The sequence below is a fragment of the Balaenoptera physalus genome (assembly GCF_965194825.1).
Source record: "Balaenoptera physalus genome assembly, chromosome: 2".
Taxonomy (NCBI): Eukaryota; Metazoa; Chordata; class Mammalia; order Artiodactyla; family Balaenopteridae; genus Balaenoptera; species Balaenoptera physalus.
The window spans coordinates 88068659-88093820 of record NC_138883.1 but is presented as its reverse complement, the minus strand read 5'-3'; the positions used below and the strand labels follow the sequence as shown (position 1 = coordinate 88093820).

General features: G+C 34.8%; 1 protein-coding gene across 1 annotated transcript; it reads right to left on the bottom strand.

Moving 5' to 3' along the window:
• Window positions 1-993: 993 nt before the first annotated feature.
• TERB2 (telomere repeat binding bouquet formation protein 2) lies at window positions 994-25089 on the bottom strand. The gene is made up of 7 exons (XM_082450186.1): window positions 22877-25089; window positions 22679-22760; window positions 21746-21885; window positions 19665-19726; window positions 16093-16178; window positions 8206-8294; window positions 994-2907 (listed from the first exon to the last, which is right to left on the bottom strand). Exons 1-7 carry the CDS (start codon window positions 22938-22940, stop codon window positions 2765-2767), a joined length of 666 nt encoding a protein of 221 aa, XP_082306312.1. The 5' UTR covers window positions 22941-25089; the 3' UTR covers window positions 994-2764.
• Window positions 25090-25162: the final 73 nt, after the last annotated feature.

Genomic DNA, 25162 nt, shown 5'->3' with positions numbered 1-25162 from the left:
CCAAAAATAAATAAATAAAATAATTTAAAAAAAAAAGTCTAGAGGTAGGCAACCTAGGGCTGGGGTGGCAGATATCTCCACAATGTCCTCAGGACCCCAGGCTCCTTTTAGTCTACTGCTTTGCGAATCGTAGAGTATGCTTTTACAGTTCAAATAGTAGCTATCACATCCCCATTCCAAGCAACAGGATGAAAGAAGCAGGAAAAATGAGTGGAAGGAAAAGGGCAACACAGGGGATGTGCCAGATGTCTTTAAGAAAAGTTCCCAGGGAATTCCCTGGTGGGCCAGTGGTTAGGACTTGGCGCTTTCACTGCCAAGGGCCTGGGTTTGAGCCCTGGTCAGGGAACTAAGATCCTACAAGCCATGCAGCGCAGACAAAAAAAAGAAAGTTCCCAGATGCCATTTCTACTGTGCATCCATTGACCAAAACATTGTTACACAGCTATACTTAATTTCATGTGAAACTGAGAATATCATCTTTATTCTAGGTAGCATGTGCCCAGATAGAAATTAGGGGTTCTGTCATCATGGAAGAAAGGGAAACAAAGAGACATTCAGAAGTTAGTAGCAGACTCTGCCAATGACTCATAGCTTATCTAATGACACAAAACCCTACCAAAAGCTAGAAAGAAAAATAATCTGATCACGAAGGATGAAATAAATAAGATGAACTAAGAACTACACGCTAAATAAACAGTATGAGGAATGACTATGCCTAATAGTGAAAAGCATCATAGGAGACATGTTTGCAAAAGGGTAGAGAAATAACCAAAAGTTCTAATGTGGGGCAGCATTTTAAATAAAATGGGAGCCAGAGGCAATCTATCAGATACAGAAAGGCAAATAAAAAGAAACAGTTTAAATGATCAATGAAAAAATCATACTGCTTTTCACTTCCCATTAAGGTTCCTTAAAAAACTAAAAACAGAACTTCCATACAACCCAGCAATCCCACTACTGGGCATATACCCTGAGAAAACTGTAATTCAAAGAGAGTCATGTACCACAGTGTTCACTGCAGCACTATTTACAATAGCCAGGACATGGAAGCAACCTAAGTGTCCATCGACAGATGAATGGATAAAGAAGACAATAGATTTTTAACAAAACAGTTTATCTTTGCCTATTTTATTTGTTCACATGCTTCTAATTCCTGAAAGGCTTATATTATCAACTGATTTTATTGCTTCTGTTTCTATTTCAAGCATATATATTGCATGTGACCTTTTCTATATACACTTAAAGATATAATCACTTTTGTTTGGGAATCACTTTTGTTGTAATTTTTTATTTACTTTGTTAATACATGCATACTACCTATGTCAGAAAAATACTTGAACACTCCCAAGAAATCCCAAGTACATAACTTCGTGTAAATTTACTTAATCCTTTTAATCAATTCAAGATACACAGACAGGCTTGGTTTTTACATAAGAAACATAATCAACTGGATGTGACTAAGATAAAGTGTTCAGGAGAGATAATACTTAATACATTTCAGGAAAAAGATAATTGATACTTAGGTGTTCAGAAGAATTTAACCACAAATATGAAGATATATAAGGAAAAGTTACCATATGGGAAAAACAGAACTTTCTCAGCTGATGCTGAGATTAGTGTTAAAATTTTGTATTATGAATTTGAGTCATGAGAGAAAGTCCGGGGCCCACATATACACAAATGATCCAAACACTAAAAAAAGTTCATTTTCTCTAGATAATTCTACAACTGGTATGCACTTCCTAGAAGAAAGTACAGTTTTAATAAGATCATAGCTTCACAGGTATGTCATTTACAAATCTCCACAATGTAATAAACCCACCAGATTCTACATAGCATGATCATATGAATAAAGATAAGAAGTTGCCTTCTTGAAATCACTAAATCTCAACACTATTTCAGCTTATTTAAAAGACAAGCCAAGCATGCTGGCTTGTTTCTGAGTCCCCTTTGCATATCTGCTATTATATCTGACACAGACTACAGCATATACCATGTGGAAGAGTGCGGAAGCACTGGCCTGGAAAATCAAGAGGGTTGTGTTCCATTCCTGGTTTAGCTCCCAGTTAGTCACTCTAAGCAAGACACCTTCTCAAGGCCTTCATTTTCTCATTAAAAACAAAAAGGCTGGACTCAGTATTCTCTAAGGTCCTTGCCAGCGCTGTGATTCTATGGCACCTTGCGGGTTCATTTCAGAAGACATAACACTTGTTTACATTAAATCACTTCTGATACATTTATTATCAGAAACTGTCCATACATGAAGTCTGAGTTATTAAAATGTTTTACTTTTACTTTCTTACATATTTTTCAAGTCAGAAACAGTAATTCAAAACTCAACTATTGTGTTCTAATTTTTTAGTCAAAATAAGATGACCAGAATCATAAAACTTAGCATTTACAACATTAAACCTAGAAAAAATATGCATAATTAATAGAACATTAAAGCCAAAAGAATATCTGACACAGAGAGAGAGAAATTAAGACTTCTTATGAAGTATGTTTCATTGACAATTACCCCATAACAACTGTGCACTCAGAATTTGTGGACATAACCTTACAAGCAGGGGAAAAGTCCAGCCCAAATGTCAAAACACAGAGCCAAATGAATCTGAATTTCCTAAAGATACATTTTGAGGAAGAAAGAATTCTTTCTTCTCCATTTCCCCATCCTTCTGTCCCAAAGAGGAGAATTTAAAATTATGTACATCTTTGGTAATATTTTACAGAAAATAAATGCCGAGATAGAAGGACAATATTTAACTTAGTATTTCCTCTTCAATTCGTTTTTTATAGCAGACATGTTAATGTCATTTTGAACATGGTACGCCAAATAACCTGAACTTCCAGGAATGAAGTCATGTAGCTCCCCAAGAAATTTCTTCATGGCATCAATTGATACATAACCTACAGAATAAAATATATATATACGAAATTCTATCATATTATCTGCTTTTCAATGTCTTTGATTTATTAGAGTTAAGATTCCCAAAGAGTGTTTTTAGAAAAGAAGTAAAAAGAAGAAATACCAGTGAGAAGATTCTCCGTGAAACTTGATAATTATCAGGGAACACCCTCCTCCCCCCTTCACCACTATCCCCCCAGCCTTCTACCTCCTTTTAAAACACAGATTCTTGATTTGCCACTTTGACTACAGAGAGTGTGATGTACAGGTTGGGGATGGAACATAAAAGTACCTAGACCAAAATAACTGGGACGTGTGTCTGGCTTAGAATGTAATCACTTAGAACTACCTATCCAACTAGCTACTAACAGCACAAACAGCTAGCTCATCTTCCCTAGTACAGCAAGCGACACTTTCCTGCACTGCTAACACTGAGATAACAGTCTTCAGTAAAAAAATTAATAGAAAAATTTTTATCACTGCTTGGTCAACAAAGGTTATAGGTGTGAGTAATTCTGATGTCATTAATAATCTGAAATAGATATGAGAATCAAAAAGAAAACCTAGAATGGGGAGAGCTTAAGGACTCAATGACTTTAAGCAATATTTCCTTGATAGCAGTTGCTCATCTGAGTGATAATGTTTCATGTATAATATGTGTTTGTGGTTTATACTAAAGTTGAAACCTGGTTTAAAAGTAGATACTGTATGAAAAAAATTCTGGTAGAGCTCAGGGATGATTGAATTTAGACCACCACCATTATCACCAGGCTATCTATACAGTTTGACTGTTTATAATAATAGATAATAAATTCACAGTTAATAAATTAACTATGAAGCCAATTATATAAAATAGACTAGTATCTTTAAAGATATTTTAATCATAGCCATTTACTTCAGAAAATCTTTTAAAGCACAATTACTATACTCCATACTGTTCATGGTCTTTGCCTAACGGCTAGATTTCTGTGTAAAATAAACTAGCACATAAAAATATTAAGGTTTAATTAATTGCACATATACACTGTGTGAAGTTTCTAAAGATATGTGTGAGGATAGAAAATTTTTAAATAATTACCATATTAATAAAAATATTCCTGTAAGGTAAAGAAGGATAGGACATTTATGCATAAAAATGGATTATTGTAGCAGTTTTGGAGTAGTTAGGACTTTAGGCTGAAGTTCACATACATCCAATTTAAACTAGCTTAAACAAAAGGGGAGTTTACTGGAAGGACATTGCCATATCAGTCAAACTATGGGGAAGGCAAACATATTGCTGCGAGTCAGAAATAACTAGCACCAGCTCTCATGGCCATGTCACTAACCTCCAGTTTTTTCCTCTGCATGTTAGTTTCATTTTCCTCTCTTGACACAAGCTGGCTTTCCGTACATGGTAGAAAACATGCCCGCTGATAGCCCTTAAGTTTTATATCTTAGAGCTATGGTCACTTGAATAAGAACGACATGACTGCTGCATTCCATGTCTAGAAATCCAGACAAAGAACTGTGATTGGCCCAGCTCAGATCAGTTATTCACTCCCAAACCAACTGTTGCGGGTAGGAGCAAGCTCATGTTTTAGAAAATGTAACCCAAATGAATTGGGAAGAAGAAAAGAGAGTTCTTAGGAAAGGCATTCTTGGTGGACAATTCCATATGAGTCTGTGGTAGCCAGCCCGCCCCAGATGACCCTGAATGATCCCTATCTCCTGGTATTCACAAATTTGTGTAGTCTCCTCCTACTTTGTACTTGGGTTGGTCTATATGACCAGCAGCACTTGGCAGAAGTAATGATATGTCACTTCTGAGAATAGGATATAAAAAAGACATGGCTTCTCTTTGTCTTGGGCACACTCTTTCTCCCACTTGCATTTCGCACTCTGAGGAAAGAAAGCTACCATGTTGTGAACAGCCCTATGGAAAAGTCCACTTGGTGAGGAGTCTAAGCCTTTTGCCAAAACCCAGCAAAAATCCAAGGCCTGCCAACAACCACATGCATGAGCTTTGAAATGGATTTTCCAGTCCCAGCCGTCCCTTGAAATAACTGCAGCCTGGCAAACAAAGTGACTGCAACCTTATTAGAGATTATGAGACAGAAGTATCCAACCAAGATGCTCCTGGATTCCTGGCCCTCAGAAACTATGTAATAGTAAGTGTCCGTTGTTTTAAGCTGCTAAATTTTGGAGCAATTTGTTACACAGCAACAGATAATTAATACAGTATCTACTATAAGTTCCCAAACTTTTAATTATCAGAATTTTTGTTTAAAAATTTTGCCTGCAAGATATTTATCATTATTAGTAATTTTTTTCCTTTTATTAATCACACAAGTAGCTGTTAATCAGAACTTTTTATCATGGGTAATAACCAGTGATATCAGACCTAGAGGATTTAATTGCAGTCAAAAACAAAAAACAGACCAAAAAAAAATCCATTGATATTTTATGGGACATTGGTAATGCCTGTATATATTTTTGGTTGTCACAACTTGGGGGTCACGGGGGTGGGGGCAGGTTTCTGGATGGGATACTACTGGCATCTAGTGGGCACTGGCCAGGGTTGCCCTCTCCAACAAAGAATACCTGTCCTAAAATGCCGGCAGTTCCAGGACTGAGAAACCCTGTTCTACGGTATAGCTCCAACTTGTACTTTCTAAAACCAAACATCTAATCAGTTTTATTTTAAGAGATTTAACATTCACTGAGTTGAACTCAACCCATTTTGAGGAAGAGACAGTCAAGGTATAGTCACAAAAATTGATACCACTGCCTAAATTAGAACTCTCACTCACTACATTTTTAAGTAACACAAGATGATTTTCCCAACAAGAAGTTATTTCTTCCTGTACAAGCAGATGGGCATGGTAAAAAAGGAAGGACTGTCACTTCACATCAAAATTAAAGACAAATGAATTATCTTTTTTTTTTTTTGGCCATACCATGCAGGATCTTAGTTCCCCAACCAGGGATCAAACCCGTGCCCCCTGAAATGGAAGCATGGAGTCTTAAGGGGCATGGAGTCTTAACCACTGGACCACCAGAGAAGTCCCTGAATTATCTTTTAAAAAATGAAGCTTTCTTCCAAGAAAGTGTTATTTTAAAATTTAATGTAGAAATATAAAGGAAGATAATTATTCAATTGCACAAATTAAAAAATCAAAAATTTTACTTCTACTGATAAAATCAATACCAGCTTACCACAGGTTAAAATTATACTTTAAAGATTCTGACTAATGATTATTTTTACAGTTCTTTTTTAGTTTGTTTTTATATAACACTGTCATGTCTTTTTGAACAGTCAGATGGCAATGAAACATAGAGCAACATTGTTACTTGTCCAAATCTAAGCATTTGTCTTTATTGTGTGGCTGATTTTAATATTTATCATTGATTTTTATAATATGTTATCAAACACTTGGTAAGTCCAAATGAACAAAAGATATTTAGTACCTGGTGATGGAGTTGCCTGAAGCAAACTCAATACCAGTACTATACCACAACCATGGTTTAACGTACCTACACTATATCTGAATATGTAGGTGTAAGGATAAATCTAGGCAGCAATCAGCTACTCCCAGTCTTAGTACTTAAATACAGTTGACTCACCAGTAAGGTGGGGGTTAAGGGTGCCAACCCTTCCTGTAGTCGAAAATCCACTTATAATATATAGCTAGCCCTGGGGATTCAAGGTTCCTCTTATCTGTGGTTCTACATCCACAAACTCAACCAACTGAGGATTATGTAGAACTGTAGCATTTATTATTGAAAAAAATCCTCATATATGTGGACCCTCATAGTTCAAACCCATGTTGTCCAAAGGTCAACTGTACTTCTACTTAGTTCATTGTCCTTTGGAGTCAACAATTGCTCCTAAGCGTTCCAAAACTGACTTTTCTACTATCACAGTTGGATAGAAGTTTTCTTTGATGTCTCCAACACTCAGCCCAAAACTACACATTAAAAGTTCTTTTTGAAGTGCTTTTCTGAAGGCTATTTTATATCACTCAAATGAACAGGAGAAAAAAAAATAATAAAACAAATGGCTAGACAAATTGGTTAGAAGGAACAGTAATATGAGAGAAGACATTTAGGAATTTGTGAACTAGTTGCAAGAGGTGGTTTTGACACTGCTAAATAAAGAGAAAATGATAAATGTACAAATGATTTTATAATGCAATGTCAAAAAGCCTATACTTTTTAATTGCAGTGTTTTAAAAACAATTTTTTTAAAACTTCTATTTTTAAAATTATCGATGACCCTGCTGAATACTACCCAGATCAAATTATCCAAATATTATTTCCTTATCTCACCTCACGTAGCACTATCCAAATCCCAATGGTTACTTTTCAACTAGTTCCCTTGTTTGCACCCTCTCAATGTCAGCCTCAGTTAGCTGTCTTCTCTTTATGTTGGGCACTAGGAAACCCAAATATGGAGTCCATCGACACCTGGGTGATCCATGAAAGGGCTTCCGGGCATATCTGAGCCTCTTTAAATTACATGTAAAGTTTGTGTGTTATGTTTGTGTGTGTGTATGCTTAGGGAAAGGGACCTATGTTTCATCAGATTCTCAAAGGAAACTATAATTAGAATTGTCCATACAATTAATCTTCCAAATTGGGACACTTAAGAGTAAAGCAGAAACTAACACACCATTGTAAAGCAATTATGCTCCAATAAAGATGTTAAAAATATAAAAAAGAGTAAACGCTAATGCCAGGACAACACGTATAAATTGGGACTGTCTAATGTAAACAGGGGTGTGTTTTCACCTTACCTATAGACCAGGAATTTTTTTTAAACATCTTTATTGGAGTATAATTGCTTTACAATGGTGTGTTAGTTTCTGCTTTATGACAAAGTGAATCAGCTATACATATACATATATCCCCATATCTCCTCCCTCTTGCGTCTCCCTCCCACCTTCCCTATCCCACCCCTCTAGGTGGCCACAAAGCACCGAGCTGATCTCCCTATGCTATGTGGCTGCTTCCCACTAGCTATCTACTTTACATTTGGTAGTGTATATGTGTCCATGCCACTCTCTCACTTCGTCCCAGCTTACCCTTCCCCCTCCCCATGTCCTCAAGTCTATTCTCTACGTCTAGGGGCAGGACAGACCAGCATTTTAACACAGAAAATATGGGGCCTATCTTTGGCTTAGTTCTGCAGATTAATTTACTTAACGTGTGAATGATGTCTCCTATTAGCATGTATAATAGAGGGGGTTCTACTTTGTACAAAATGTTCCCTTGTTTCTTCCCTACTTGGGTTGACTCTAAATTTTATTTTAAATTACCTGTTACCATGTTGTTCACTGGATAATTCTGAAGAGGGAAGTACATCTGCTTTTCTACAACTGGAGTCCTTATAAAATGCTTTTCTGTGCTATAAAATATAGAAACATATAGAAAGTCATGTTTATATTTTTTTGGACTTGTTTTACAAATGAGAAATGATTCCAGGCAATATATATAGCAATCTAATTGCTCTGTGATCAGACTTCAGTCTTATTGGGTGAAAACGTTAACTATGAACTTCTTTGTGCTTCTAAGTAATACAAGGGCCCATATACATATTTTTGGTTTTCTTGGCTGCTTCATAAAACAAATATTTACTGAGTAAATACAGATGTGGGTCTTTTTCTCAATATTCTTGAAAGTATAATAATGCAATAATACTTTATAATTAGATAAAAAACAGATATACATATGTAATCTTAAATATGTTAAAAGAAAAGTCTCCATTTTAAATAATCACAGCATTTATTATTATTCAGTGTTCAAATAATTGGAATTCTATTAATTCATACTTCCACACTTTAAAATAAATAAAAAATGATGTCTGGGAAAATCATGAGGTATACTAAGTGACTTCTGAGTTAAAAAGAAAAAAGTTAAATTATTCTGAGTGTGGTTGTATAGTATATAATTAATTATATTCTAATTTTTAAAGAGCTAAGCAGTTTTCAACTAAAATATCCTATTTTCTAACTGCCAAATAACAATTTACTATATTTAGACTACATATAATCCATAGATAATACAATTGTATGAAAATAAAAACCTTAATAAAAAATTGAAGTCATCCTTAAATTTATTTTCCTAAAAAATCTAAAATTACACTGAGTGATAACAAAGGTTTTATTTTCAATTTGTTTAAAAGTTAGAGTTCATCTAAACTCTACTAAAAGAAACCATAGCTCAGTTAGGATGAGATCCTACAAATAAAGCAAAACAATGTTCCCAGAAAACTCAGGGACTAAACAAGGATACCCATTATCATTGTTATTATTTATCATGGCTCTAAAATTTCTGGCCAAGCAAAAAGAGATGGGGGAGGGGAGAGAAAGAAATGGAAGAGATATCTAGTGAAATGGAAGAGTTATATAGTAAAACGGAAGAAGAAATAGTTTCATTATTAACAAATGATATAAATGTGTACCCTGAAAAGCCAAGAGAATCAACTGAAATATTTTTAGACTCTTAAAGATTCCAAGTGGGTAAATATAAGACAAATACCCCCAAATAAATGACTTTTCTATGTCAGCAATAACTAATGAAGGAAAAAATGATCCAATCCACAATAGCAACAAAATTCATAAAAATCTAGGAATAACATAATAAGCAGTTTCTGATTCTATCTGTAGAAAAGTCAGGAAACTTTACTAAGATATAGAAAAGAAAAATAAAGAAAAACAAAAAAGCATTGTCTTGGAGAGGAATACTGAAAATTATAAAGACATCAATTCTTCTCAACTTTCATACAATTCTCAATAAAATCCCAAAGGGATTTTAGTGTTTAAGAAAAAAATAATTCTAAAATTCACATGAACAATCACATGTTAGAAGATCTAATAGGAGGCAAGAACAAATTTACAACAGAATGAAAAAAATACCTAGTAATAATCTTAAAAGAAGTATAAGATTTATATGAAAGAAATATGAAAGTGTTTTTTAAGGACCACAAAAGAAAACTTGAACAAGTAAGGAAAAAAATACCATTTTCTCGGATAGGAAGATTCAATATCAAAGTCTCCCTAAATTAATCTATAATTTTTTGTAATGTCACTAAAAATAACAACAGAAATTTTTGTTTTAATATGAACAAGCTGGTTCCAAAATTCAGATGCAAAAGTAAACCAGGAAGAATAGTTAACTAAGAAAATTTGGAAAGAGCAAGGAGGAGGAACTAGCTCTAGTTATTAAATCATATTATAAACAATTGAAACAGAGTGGCATTGTTGCATGACAAATTAATGTAATAGAATATAAAGTCCAGAAATAGACCCAGATACTTATGTGGATTTAACCTAGGATAAAGGTGGCATTTCAGTACAGTGGGGGAAAAGATGAATTATTCAATCAATAGCCAAGAGTAGGTAACTATCTGAAAAAAAAAGAAGGAGGTGGATCGCCACCTCATATCTTACACCAAGATATATTCCAAACGTATCAAAGATTTGAATTTAAAAATAAAGAAATCACTAAGAAGAAACCATAGCAAAATAATAACAGTAATCTTAGAGAAGACTTTCCTAAGTATGACATAAAACTCAAAAAGCCATTAAAGAAAATATTAATAAGAATGAATACATATAGTAAAAAATTTCTGCATGCAAAACCCAACATTTTTAAAGTCAAAAGACAAACATAAGCTAATAACTGTAATTTATTTCACAAAAAATTCATTCTCCTAAACGTAAAGGGTTCTTGCAAAAAAAAAAAGTCAATAGAAAAATGTGCAAAGGATATGAACAAACAGTTCACAGAATAGGAACTATAAATGGTTCTTAAACTATGAAAAGACATTCAACCTCACTCATAATAATGGCAATTCAGACAAAAAACTAGAGTGAGATACCACTTTATATCTATCAGATTAGGAAAGACCAAAACATATGTTAGCACACTGCGTTGGAGAAAGTATAGAAGAAAGAATGGTGACTAACCATCCCAGTTTACCCTAGATTGAGGGGTTTCTCAGGACATGGGCTTTTCAGTGCTAAAACCAGGACAGTCCCAAGCAAACCTGGATGGCTGGTTACCCTAGCCTGGAAAAGGTACTTAAATATACAAACACTAGGAATGTAAACTGGTTTAACCTCTATGGAGGGCAATTTGACAATGATTATATCAAGGATACAAAATGTATATGCCTTTTGACCTAGCAATTCCCCTTCTAAGAATTACCCTAAAGACACTCGCACACATGCAAAATGACATTACATGATCAATCACTGAAGCACTGTTTTTAACAGCAAATTAGAAATTACCTGAAAGTCCAGTAAAATAGGAGACTAGTTAAATAAATTATGGTAAATCCATACAATAAAATACTACACAGCACAAAAATGAAAAAGCTCTTTATGTAGTAATATGGAATGATCTCCAAGGTAAATTATTAAGAGAAAAAAGGAAAGGTGTTGAACAATGTTTATAGAATATTACTATTTGTGAAGAAAAGAAAAAAATGAAAGAATATTTATTTGAATTAGCTAGTATATGCATATATAAGAAACTGATAACATTGGTTGCCTCTGAGAGGGAAACTGGCTATCTAGGAGTCAGTATATTTCATAGTTTCCCCTTTTGTGTATCTTGGATTTTGAACCATATGAATATATTTCCTATTAAAAATAATTAAAATTTGAAAATAGAAAAATAATAAGTAGGCATGAAGAACTAAGGAAGAGATTTTTAAAAGGAGAGTATCACACTGGTCAGAATGGCCATCATCAAAAAATCTACAAACAATAAATGCTGGAGAGGGTGTGGAGAAAAGGGGACCCTCTTGCACTGTTGGTGGGAATGTAAATTGATACAGCCACTATGGAGAACAGTATGGAGATTCCTTAAAAAACTAAAAATAGAACTACCATATGACCCAGCAATCCCACTACTGGGCATATACCCTGAGAAAACCATAATTCAAAAAGAGTCGTGTACCACAATGTTCACTGCAGCTCTATTTACAATAGTCAGGACATGGAAGCAACCTAAGCGTCCATCGACAGATGAATGGATAAAGAAGATGTGGCACATATATACAATGGAACATTACTCAGCCATAAAAAGAAACAAAGTTGAGTTATCTGTAGTGAGGTGGATGGACCCAGAGTCTGTCATACAGAGTGAAGTCAGAAAGAGAAAAACAAATACCGTATGCTAACACATATATATGGAATCTAGAAAAAAAAAAAATGGTCATGAAGAACCTAGGGGCAAGACGGGAATAAAGACGCAGACCTACTAGAGAATGGACTTGAGGGCATGGGGAGGGGGAAGGGTAAGCTGGGACAAAGTGAGAGAGTGGCATGGACATACCTACACTACCAAATGTAAAATAGATAGCTAGTGAGAAGCAGCCACATAGCACAGGGAGATCAGCTCGGTGCTTTGTGACCACCTAGAGGGGTGGGATAGGGAGGGTGGGAGGGAGGGAGACGCAAGAGGGAAGAGATATGGGGATATATGTATATGTATAACTGATTCACTTTGTTATAAAGCAGAAACTAACACACCATTGTAAAGCAATTATAGTCCAGTAAAGATGTTAAAAAAAAAAATTCCCTGTGCTATACAGTAGGTCCTTGTTGATGATCTGTTTTATATAGAGTAGGGTGTGTATGTTAATCCCATGCTTCTAATTTATCCCTCCCCCCACCTTTCCCCTTTCGTAACCATAAGTTTGCTTTCTATGTCTGTGGGTCTGTTTATATTTTGCATATAAGTTCATTTGTATCATTTTTTTAGATTCCACATATAAACAGTATCATTTGAAATAAATAAATAAATAAAAATAAAAGGAGAGTAATGAGTTTGGTATTTACTTGCCTTGTCAGGTATTAAAATACATAAAGTTATATAACTTAAAAGAATATTGTATTGATATCAAAATAGATCCATAGATTAATGGAATAAAACAGTCTAAAAACAGATCTCCAGACACATTAAACACAACATATGAGAATGGAAATCACATCAGTTGGAGATAGATTTATTCTTAAAAAACTGGTGGAAAATTCTTATTTGTAAGACAAAAATAAACTTCGATCTTCACCTATTACCATACATCAAAATAAATATCTGCAGAATTAAAAACCAATTTGATACCTGAATGGGAAAGGACTTTTCTGAATATAAAAGCGACAGAAGAAATAATAAAGGAAAAGTGATTAGTTTAACAATGTAAAAACTCAAAGCTTGTATCTCTAAAAAATATAAGCCAGAGAACAATCTGAGGAAACAATGTGACAAACTGGCAAAAGGATAATATAGCTAAAAATGTCAGACAAGTTGATAAGAAAAGCAATAAGACTCCCAATAGAAAATGGAGAAAGGATAAAAACAAGTCACAGAAAAGAAAATGTAAAATGCTAATAAATTCAAAAAGATTCAAACCTACTAGTAATCAAAGAAAAATGCAAATTAAAACAAGATGCTATTTTTCATCTATTAAATTAGCACAAGCCTTCTTATTAATACTCAATATACTGATGAGGATGTGGTGAGACCAACACTGGTGGTAGTTTTAAATTTGTGCTTTTGAGGGAAGCAACTGACAATAGGCATCACGGCCTTTAAAAACACTCACACCTCATTAATACCGTAAATTCCACATCTGAGAATTTACATTAAGAAAATTATCAAGGGAATTCCCTGGTGGTCCAGTGGTTAGGACTCTGTGCTTTCACTGCCAAGGGCCCGGGTTCTATCCCTGGTTGGGGAACTAAGATCGCACAAGCTACGTGCCACGGCCAAAAGAAAAAGAAAAAAATCTAAAAAGTAGAGAAAGATTTATTTTTAAAAAGATGTTCATGAAAGTGCCGCAAGAGTAACAAATTGTAAATTTTTTTTAAAAAAATTAAAGGAAGGTGGTTAAACAGACAATAAGATTAAATGCCATATACAGCCATTACAAATCATAATATCAAATAAGGTTTTTCAAAATGGGGAACTGCCCATAGAATACTAAATGGAAAATCAAGAGACAGACTATATCTGCAGTCTGACCTCAACTCTACTTAATGTGTATGTCTGTATAATGCTAGCAAGAAACGTACTAATGTTGATGGTGGTTATCTGAGTGGTGGGTTTGCTTATAATTTAAATTTTCTTTATTCTTTTCTTTTTTAGTACTTTTTCTTTTTTTAGTATTTTCCATTTTGACAAATTACACACATTATATTTATAATAAAATAATTAAGAACAAGAAAAATAAGCAAAAATTCATGCCATTTTCAGAAGATCTGGGAACATACTGGGAAAGGAAAACAGCATAGTGATTAAGAATTTGGACTGGATCAGCTAGAGTCGGTGTCAAATTAGGTTCACTACTTAAATAATATTGGGTGAATTATTTAGCTCTCTGAACCTGTTTCCTCAATTGTAAAACGAGGCTAATGCTATTTAACTATCTTACAAGGTTGTGAGAATCAAATGAAATACTGTGAACTGCTTAGCTCACAAATGTCTTGTATTTGGCAAGTGTTCAAAAACTAGTTCACCACTTAGTGTTCACTATCACTAGTAGCATGCCAAAAAAATAAACTTCGAGTAGGGACAAAGTGTATTTTATCTATGTTTGCACTGCACCCTCTGGTGGTTCCACAAAGAAAAAGGCTCTAAGTAGACACCTACCTTTGTCTATTTTTGTTGTTGTTATTGGAAAATACTGGACATATTTTCCCCAGATTTGTAAGCCCTCTTTGTATATTAAGGAAAATAGCCTTTGTCAAATACTTTTTCAAGTGTATATTTTTCTTTTGTCTTGGTTTATGGTATTTTTATTTCCATGTGCAAGTTTAAAATATTTTTGGTAGTCATATTATCAATCTTTTCCTTATGCTTCTGCATTTTGCAGGACAACCATTTCTGTTTTCTTTTTTTTTTTTTAATTTATTTGCTTGTGCCGGGTCTTAGTTGCGGCACGCGGGATCTTTAGTTGCGGCATGTGGGATATTTTAGTTGCAGCATGCAGGATCTAGTTCCCTGACCAGGGATCGAACCTGGGCCCCATGCAATGGGAGTGGAGTCTTAACCATTGGACCTCCAGGGAAGTCCAAGGACAACCATTTCTTGAAAAACAAAAAAACATATATATATCTGATGTCTTCCCTAGTCAAGTGAATCACTGGGAGTTACTTTTTAATTTCTATTTCCCATTCTTCTCTTACAAGGTCACTTAGGATAACCATTTTCTCCTACTTCTTCTATTTCATTTTTCTTCCTCTCCTTACCAGTTTCTTATCTCAGAAACCATAACAAGTTCAAAGGAGTGCTATACATAGAGATCCCAAAGACCTAGAATATGGATACTCAAACCCAAGTGGTGGATTATCTAGAAGTCATAGGACCATGAAGCAATAGTTTACTAAACTTAAAATAATTAAATACAAAACTTCATGTTAAATCAGATAATAACTTATTTCAAATTAAAGAAAAACAGATAGGAGGTACAAAAGGTATTAAAAAATTATGGGAAAAAAACTTAAAATTAAAAAAACTATATAAATTAAACTCATTAATTCTTATATTGAAGAAAGATCATTTTTATTTCAGCAGCTAAATACCAGACTTTCATATAGTTAATGCTCCCTATGAACATCTGAAAACCACTGAACTGGAAAATACGGAATTAGGACTAGATAATGAGTAAGCCTGAAACAAGGGGGCCTCTCAGAGATTGGCCCTAACACAATGGCAAGTCCATGTTTGTTTGTCTTTTAAGATATAATTTTAATTTCTTAAACCAAAGTAGCCACATTACGAACAATTTGGAAAGGAAATGGGGAAATCACCCAGAACTTCCAATCATAATAAAATTACTGCTAATATTTCTTTCTCATTATAATACATATTTTAAAAATAATGTAACAGTGATCAAAATATACATAAAATTTTTGTTTATTTTCTGCAAGGAGAGTCTAGCATAATAGTTAAATGCATGCGTTCTGGAATTAGACTGACCCAGTTCAAATCCTGCTTCTCCCCATTTAATAAAAGTTTGTATGACTTTGGGTGAATTACTTAATCTATATATACTTGATCTCTTTTTCTGTAAAATGGCAATGGTGATAATGATATCAATCTCATAAGACTGTGAAAATTAAATGAGATAAACACACAGTGTTCAAAGGTGTCTATACTGAATTGAATATCAGTGAAGTATACAAATTCAGTACCTTTTAGATAATTCTTTTTTGTGATCTGTTGCTAGTACACTGCTTTCCCTAAGGGACTTTATTTTGTTTGGTGTCACTTCATCATGCTGTGGAGAGCAAAAGAAATCACATTTTAAAAAATCAGCACACCAATGATGCAATCGATAACGTTTTCTTAAAAAGTAAAGAAAAAAATTTGCAATATATATCAAGAGTCACAAAAATATTTATACACTCAGGTCCATCCCATCTAGTTTGGTGGGAAAAACTCACAAAATTTTGTACACACACACATACACACACAGAATTATATATTTTTAGAGATACGTAAAGAAAGAAGACCAGCATTTTTAAAATATCAGCTGTGCTTGTATTAGATAGTAAAACTGACTTATTTTATTCTCTTTTTGATTTTTTAAAATTTTCCCTAAAGTGGTCATATTACTTTTTAGTTTAAAAAAATAAGGAAACCAAAAAAAGTATTATTAATTTAAACTTTCTTAAAATCCTTGACTTGAAAACTCCTAGGCTTCCTGTGAGCTACAAATCAAAAATATGAAGTAAGCTGAACAAATTAAGTTTCCCCTTCAAAATTAAAGTGGAGTATTTAGCTATGAAGTTACAAAAGAACTAAATGTATATTAAGCTTTTCCAAAAGATTATGTGAAAGTGACTGACCTCAGATACTGGTATCTATCACATAATATATTTACTTAATATGCCATTAGGAAATTTCTATATTTGGGTCACAAATCCACTCCAAACAATAATAATATTCCCCAAATTACCTTCCAGGTTTACCCTTTTTAAAAAATATTTATTTCTTTATTTGGCTGCATCAGGTCTTGGTTGCGGCGTGAAGGCTTGTCTGTGGCTTCTCTCTAGCTGTGGCACGCGGGCTCTAGAGTGCGCGGGCTTAGTTGCCCCGTGGCATGTGGGATCTTAGTTACCTGACCAGGGATTGAACCCGCATACCCTGTATTGGAAGGCGGATTCTTAACCACTGGACCACCAGGGAAGTCCCCAGATTTACCCTTATTATTGCCATTGGATGAAGTACCTTCTACTTACATATTCCATGGTTACATTATTATAATTGGATAATATTCAACATCAATCAATATTTGAAAGAACAAAATCCTTTACCGTATAATCATACAATTTCTAGAGTCAACAGTCGGTACAGGCATGTGCTACTAATTTTTTAGTAGAAAAAAACATTGGATTGGGTTGGAGCTGAGAAAATCTGGTTCCACTTTGCTAATATCTGGCTATGTGAACTAAGTCAGGTCTTTACCTTCTTACCTCAGTTTTCTCATTTCTAAAACAGAATGATTAAATTAACAATCTTTAAGGGCCTTTCGGTATACTCAATAATTATTATCAAATAATAACCATTCTACCACCATTCATGTCCCTGGAAACACTCTGACAAGTCAAGGATTAGATATTTGATCCTTAGTACAACATAGCCAAAGATACTAAAAGAGCTATTATTTTCAGATGATGACACTTTGGGAAGAAATAACAAGTTAATGAAAGGAATACAAAATGCATAAATTAATTGCTGGGCTTTAGACACAGAGATTTTCTCTCTTTTTATTCTGAAACAATTCAAGCTTACTGAAAAGTTAAAGAATAATACAATAAGTACTATAAACCTTTTGCCCAGATTCACAAAGTGTTAACATTTTTGCCACACTGCATGCCCTCTCTCTCTCATTTTTTATTTTTGCTGGACCATTTGAAAATATTTGCAGATATTATGACATTTCACTCCTTAATCTTTAGCATGCATTTTCTAAAAAAAAAAAAACAACATTCTTTTATCATTATAATACCACTATCATAATTAAGAAAATTAACATTAACTCAATATCACCTAATATACATTGCATATTTAAATTTTTCCAATTGTTCTCAAAATTTCTTTTTTACCTTTTTTTAAATTAAAAAATCCAGAATCCAATCAAGGTTCATACATCACATTTGGTTGTTATGCCTCAATCTAGAACAGTCTTCCCTGTTTTTTTTGTTTTTTTATGACATTGTTTTAAAGAGTCTAAGCCAGTTAGTTGTTTTGTGACATGTTCCATAATCTGGAATTATGTGAGTATTTACTCATGATTAGATTCAGAATTTTGAACAAGAACACTACGAGATAATATTGTGTACTTTTCCTTTTTTGGCACCACAAGGTGGGCGAGATCTTATTTCCCCGACCAGGATTCGAACCGGGGCCATGGCAGTGAAAGTGCCGAGTCTTAACCACTGGATCCCCAGGGAATTCCCTATATTGTGTACTTTTTATTATATCACATCGAGCTGAACATAACAAGAGGTTGTTCCAATATTGGTGATGCTAAATTTTATCAGTTGGTTATGGTGGTGTCTGCCAGGTCCCTCCATTGTAAAGGTACAAGCATTGCTTGCCTTTGTAATTAATAAGTGATCATCAATGAAGTGATCATTTTAGATCATGATTTTAACACCCATTAATGACCCTTGCCTAAATCAATTATTTTACTGGGGGTGGCACAGTGCGAATTTTCTATTCTATCATCCTTTCTTCGTTTATTACCTTTTATTCTGAAAGGAAATTTTCCTTTATCCTACCCTTTCCTTCCTTCCTTCCTTCCTTCTTCCCTTTCCACCTTTCTTCCTCCTTTCCTTCCTCTGTTCTTCCTTTTTTATTTCTTTATGCTTTTGGAGTATCACTATGGAATCACGGATTTTTTTAAAAATTTAATGTATGGGCTTCCCTGGTGGTGCAGTGGTTAAGAATCCACCTGCCAATACAGGGGACATGGGTTCGAGCCCTGGTCCCGGAAGATCCCACATGCCGCGGAGCAACTAAGCCTGTGCGCCATAACTACTGAGCCTGCGTGCCACAACTATTGAAGCCCGTGCACCTAGAGCCCGTGCTCCGCAACAAGAGAAGCCACCACAATGAGAAGCCCACCCACCACAACAAAGAGTAGCCCCCGCTCGCCGCAACTATAGAAAGCCTGTGAGCATCAACAAAGACCCAACGCAGCCAAAAATAAATAAATTTATATTTTAAAAAATTTAATGTATTATAATCCATTATTCTTTTTGATGCTCAAATTATCCCAAATTTGGCTTTGCATAAAGATTCTGAAGTAAGTCACAAGCATAGGCAAATTTGAGGCAGGATGGCAAAAGCTAAAAAACTTTCAGTATTGCACACATTTATTAAGAGGTATTAGTCAGAACATTTAACAAATGGTACAACACAGGAATTAATCAAATAGCATCTACACTGGCAGTAAAGAACTGGTAAATACTGTGTACCTATTACTCCCTTAATATTACTGAGATTTTCAAGTTTTTTCAAATTTTCAAGTTTTTTACGTGAATAATTTTATTCATACAAAAATATCTCAATTTTACTAAGGTACTAGTGTAAAAATAATGTCAAACTAGATATGTTCAATAAAAGCATGTCCTTTAAATTCCTTACTCTGGGTCATTGGTGCTAACATGTCACAAGTAAGCATTTTTAAGATTACATTGCTTTCAAAATTTTTTGAAACTGTAGATTCTAATCGAGTACCTTAATTTACTCTTACCTTTTCTATCAGAAAATGTTGGTCTTGTTCCCAGATAAAACTACCAATTTTTCTTCTTATTTCTGTAGTAAGAAAAACAAATCCAATACTGTTTTTTAAAAAGTAACTTTGTAGAATTTTCTGAATTTTGTTTAGGTTTCAAATTTCTAAGTCAGTATTATTCCACTTGCATCAAAAGTACCTAAGATACTTGTTTAAAATGCAGATTCTTTTTGAACCAGATCATTGAGGAGAAGCTGGGGAATTGCATTTCTAACAAACTCTCCAGGTGACTCCAGTGCATTATGAGAATCATTGTTGTAAACTTTTTTGGCTGTAATACATATCTTCATCCGATGTCAGTGTCTTTAGGCCAAGCATTAATAAAGAAGACAACTGTCTAGTCAAAATAAAAGGCATAAAATTCCTGAATCTGTAGAGTGCTTCAAGAATTCAAGAGTTTACTTTGTTAAAAAAAAGGTTGGATGAGCAACATGTCTAGTGGGCGTGGTAGTACAGGAATTCTACAATGCTCAGCATGTCAAAGGACTATGAAATTATCTTAAATCAATGATCTCAAAAGTTTCCACAGTAGCCCACTCAAGGACAAAAAGTTAACATTCTTCTAGACCTAAGCTGTCCAATATAGCAGCCACTAGACTAGATACATATTGAAACGTGTGGCTAGTCCAAAATGAGATGTGCTGTTAAGTTTAAAATAAACATTGGATTTCAAATCCAGTATCAAAAAAGAATGTAAAATTTATCAATAATTTTTATACTGATTATATATTGAAATGGTAATATTTTAGATACATTAGGTTAAATAAAACATTTCTTAAAATTAACTTCATCTCTTTTTATTATTTTTAATGTGGGTATTAGAAAATTTTAAATTAGTATGTGGCTTACATTTGTTTGCCTCTCACACTTCTACTAGACAATCCTGGTCTAGGTGGATAATAATGCATACTTTTCATTTTTAAAAAGGATCATGTTTTCATTTAAAACAGATTTTTTTTTAAAAATTGAATGCATTTTAATGTAAGATGCTAAACACAAAGACTTAATAGGAGTGATAATTTAAAATTAGATCAGATAGTCATTCCACAATATAAGTTCCCTGAAGGTGGGTATTCTCTGATTTGCAGTTTTTGAGTAAATCAATTCTCCTATCCAGTTATTAATTTATTTACATAACCACTTAGAACAATTTATTTTTATAAATTATAACTAGGTCTCACCAGGACATCAACTATAGAAGGAACCCAATCTTTGGGGTTTCCAAAGCTCTTCTATAGAAACATTTTTCAAGTTTTGTTTTTTTTTTTTTTTAAATGCTCTGCTCACTGGGAATTTTTACTACTTTCAGTCAGTCTTTCTAGGGATGGACACATACACATCAAAAAACACATCAAGAATTGGATAATAATGCAAGACCTACAAAAATGGGATATTTAAAGTTAGTCCATAAAAGATAGGTAGGATTTGGACAGAACAGGATAAGAAAGGGTGTTCCAAGCAGGGAAAACTAAACAAACCAATCTCAGAAGCAATTTATTCACTTGCCCTTTACTTGATAGGGTTGCTGAAATAATTAATGCGAAAGTACTTTCAATAATATAAAGAACAATATAAATATATGGGTTTATTATCACACTGAATCTTGAAATATCAGGAAAAAAATCCAGAGCAATAATGGTGAGATTCAAAACTAGCAACGAACATTAATTATATACTCACAGGTGAGACTACTTAATATCTCATTTTATCCTCAAAATAACTCGGGAGGTGACAAAATTAGTAAGTGTTGGATCCTAGCCAGTGAACACTGTGAGGACAACATCTGTATCTTACTCACCACTGAATCCCCAGCACCTTGGTTGAAACATGGCACACAGTAAGAGCTCAGTGAACGTGTGAATGAATGATAAACAAAGCGAGGATACACACCCAAGGCAATCTGATCCAAAGTACATGCTTTTCTATTTATATTAAATGATACAAAACACAAAAATCTCTGAGAACAAAGATGAGTAAAGTTGGGTGACATAGCTGGATTTGGCAGTCTAACAGAGATTAGATGAAAGATCTTTGCTAACCTTTTTGAAGGCATTCAGGAGGAAGAATGAAATGACCTAAGGCCACAGAGTTTTTTGTTTCAGCATTAGCTACTGCAGAGAGATAGCAGGCGTGAAAAACTGTAGCATTATCTTCTATGTAATCAAGACTCTGATATATTCTAGGAGAAAGAAAGAAAATATTTGAAGTTATGAAATGAACAAGAATGTATTCAACGTTTCAAAACAAAGAATAAATGAACGGAAAGAGAATTATCGGTAGGTAATCAGGAGACTGGGGGCGGGGGAGTGAAGGGGTGAGAAGGGGATCAGCCAGGACGGTGATCAGACGTCTGTTTTGTAAACATAATCGGACCGCAATGTGAAGGGGGATCACAGGTGGACAGATTGGAGGCAGAGCAACCTCTCAGATAAACTACTGTGATTTGGGGGCAAGAGGTAATTTACGGTGTATACTAAGATAGTGGCAGGAAGAACAAAGAACATTTACAGGGGCACAATCCATGGTGTTCGGTCATGGATTAATTGGATTAATTAATGGATTAATGGGGGTAGGGGTTATTATTCAAAAGAAACTACCAAGGTTTTAAGTTTAAGAACACAGCAGCTGGTACAGGTATGAGAGGCAATCAGGAGATTTGGTTTAAACATGTTGAATATGAGGGTCCTTCAAGGCGCCACGGGGATGTGGGAGAGTCAAATGGAAACACACCACTGGAACTCGGGAAAAGATTTGAGGACCGGGTAGGAGGCCATGCCATTGCGGCAGAAAAGAGAGGAGAAAGGTTAGCTATTCCCACCCCTACTTCCTCCCCGCACATCTAGGACTGGGCTGAAAACTTGCTCGTTTCCAGTATCTTCCTATTATCAATATTTATTAGTGGACTGCAACGTCTATCTCCAACTCCTGGCTCCTCATGACCCAAAAGGTACTGCCAGGTGGGCTTCAGGTACCTCAGCGTGTCTGGGTGTGAGGCATCGCAGCTGAACAAGAAGTCGGCGGCCCTCGGGTCGCTGATGGTCCCCCCTTCGTCCACTGTGGAGGCAAGAGCACAGGGTAAGCCCATCAAGTGTCCTGCGGCCAAGGTACCAGAGGGAGGAGGGGGTGCTCCCCTCCCCACCTCACCCACCCGCTTCTGCCCAGCTTCCTACCCCAGAACTGCCTCAGGTTGCGGCTGACGCTGCGGCAAAACCAACCCCGCTGCCCTTGAAACATGGCGCCGCCTCACACGCCTCACAAGCGAGGACGTGGGGGAGGGGGCCAGGAGCCGAGATCACTGATTGGTCGGACGTCCAAAGCCAGCTCCATGATTGGTTCTCAGAGTAATGGGCGGGGAAAGCCTGAGGCACAAGGGAGAAGGTTCCCGGCGCTGGAAGCCTGTGCGGACCAGCTCGTGGTATTGTGAGGAGGTTCCTCGGCTTCCCCTCACTCGGTGGAGGAGGCAGGTCAGTCGTGCTTGTGAGATTTAAACCTTAAGTATTAACAAAGTTGTTGTGCTGTGTTATTATTTTGAAGCAAAACTCATTTTATCACTTCTTCTATAAATGTTTCAGCTGGAATCTCTAAAAGATGAAGACTTCTTAAAAAACAATATCATTGGACTTCCCTGGCGGTCCAATGGTTAACACTCCACAATTCCACTGCAGGGAACAGGGTTTCTATCCCTGTTCCAGGAACTAAGATCCCACATGGTACATCCCACATGCCGCATGGTGCAGGCAAAAAAAAAAAAAACTTAAAAAATAACAATTCTTCAATATAGTCATATATCACCAGTGTTCAAATTATGTTTTCTTTATAGTTTCCCCACCCCCCGCCTTACATCAGTTTTGATAAGCTATATTTTTCTGGTGTTGGGTCCATTTAATCTAAAATTTCAAAAATATTGATATAAAGTTGACCATAAATCCTTTTATAATATTTTGTAATGTCTGCAGGCTCTGTGGCAATGGTTCCTTTTCCATTTCTGATATTAGTTACTGATGTTAGTGGCTTCTTTTCATTTCTTAGTCTCACCAGAAGTTTGTCATTTTTATTAGACTTTTTCAAAGAACAAACTTATGACATTTTTGATACTCCCATATATTTCTTTTGTATATCCTTAATTTCTGCCCTTATAATTTCCTTTTACTTTTTTTTTTTTTTTGGCTTTAAATTGCTGTTCTTTTTCTAATTTCTTGAAAGAGATGACTGATTTTCATCCTTTGTTTTTCTAATATGCGCATATGAGACTTACCGATTCCGTTTAAACTGTGTGCCAGTTTTTCAGATGTCATTTTTCATTATCATTCAATTCAAAATGTTTTCAGATTTCCAATAGGAGTTTTTTTGATCCATGGGTTATTTAAAATATTTAAAAATTTCCAAATACATGTGATTAGTTATTTTGTTATCGATGTCTGGTTTAAATGAATTAAGGTCAAAGAATATAGCTTGTGTGATTATAATCCTTTTAAATTTGTTGAAATTTTCCTTCTAACTGAAGTATTTGGTCAGTGTTCTGTGTGTGTTTGCAAAGAATGCCCTGCAGCTGTTGGATGTTCTCAGGTGTTTGGTACAGTGTTCTAACATATGTTCATTGAGTCAAGTTTGTTAATCATATTGTCTGATTCTTCTATCAATTACCGAGAGAGGCATGTTAAAAATCTCCTAAGCTGTTTGTAGATTTATTAATTTATTGTTAATTACTGCTTTATCTACATTGAAATTATGTTGTTAGGTGCATGCAAATTTATACTTGTTACTTTTAGTTGATTGAACAATTAAGCATTGAAATATAAAAGGCAGAACTTTAAAACATGTAGAATAAAACACAGGAGAATATCTCTCTGACCTCTGAGAAGGATTTTTTTGTAAATGAGGCACAAGTATTAAGCCATAGGAGAAGATATTTGCAGTGCAAATAACTAACAAAGGATATGGTATCCAGAACATATAAGTAACCCTATGAATCAATAAGAGACAATCTGATGCAAAATTGGGCAAACATCTGTATAGGCATTTCACAGAAGAGGAAACTTAAATGGTTAATAAAATTATGAAAAGATGCTCAACCACAGTGGTAATTAGGGAAATGCAAACTAAAACCAGGAGATACCATTATGTGTACCCACCTTACTGATAAAAACTGACTTGGCAAAGACATAGATTAATGGGAACTCCCACTGCTGGTGGCAGTGTAAATTGGCACAATAGAGTTGACCAACTGTTCAGCATTACTTACTTGAAGATGTGCATACCCTGTGTACCAGTGCTTATCAGGTGTAAACCTAGAGAATTCTTGCTCCCATTTACCAGGTCACATATCCAATAATGTTTATGGCAACATTGTTGCTTTTAGCAATAGCAACAGCAACAATTAAAAAAATAAAACAACTAGAAACAACTACTTACCTATTAACAGTAGTTTGGATGTTTAAATTGTTGAATTTTCATAC

Excerpts from the sequence above, each read along its gene's own strand:
- TERB2 (XM_082450186.1), bottom strand. The coding sequence starts at position 22,940 with ATGTTTCAAGGGCAGCGGGGTTGGTTTTGCCGCAGCGTCAGCCGCAAC. Across the intron at positions 22,761-22,876 it reads CAACCTGAGGCAGTTCTGGG|TGGACGAAGGGGGGACCATC; the intron begins GTAGGAAGCTGG and ends TTGCCTCCACAG. Across the intron at positions 16,179-19,664 it reads AACATTTTCTGATAGAAAAG|CATGATGAAGTGACACCAAA; the intron begins GTAAGAGTAAAT and ends TGCTCTCCACAG.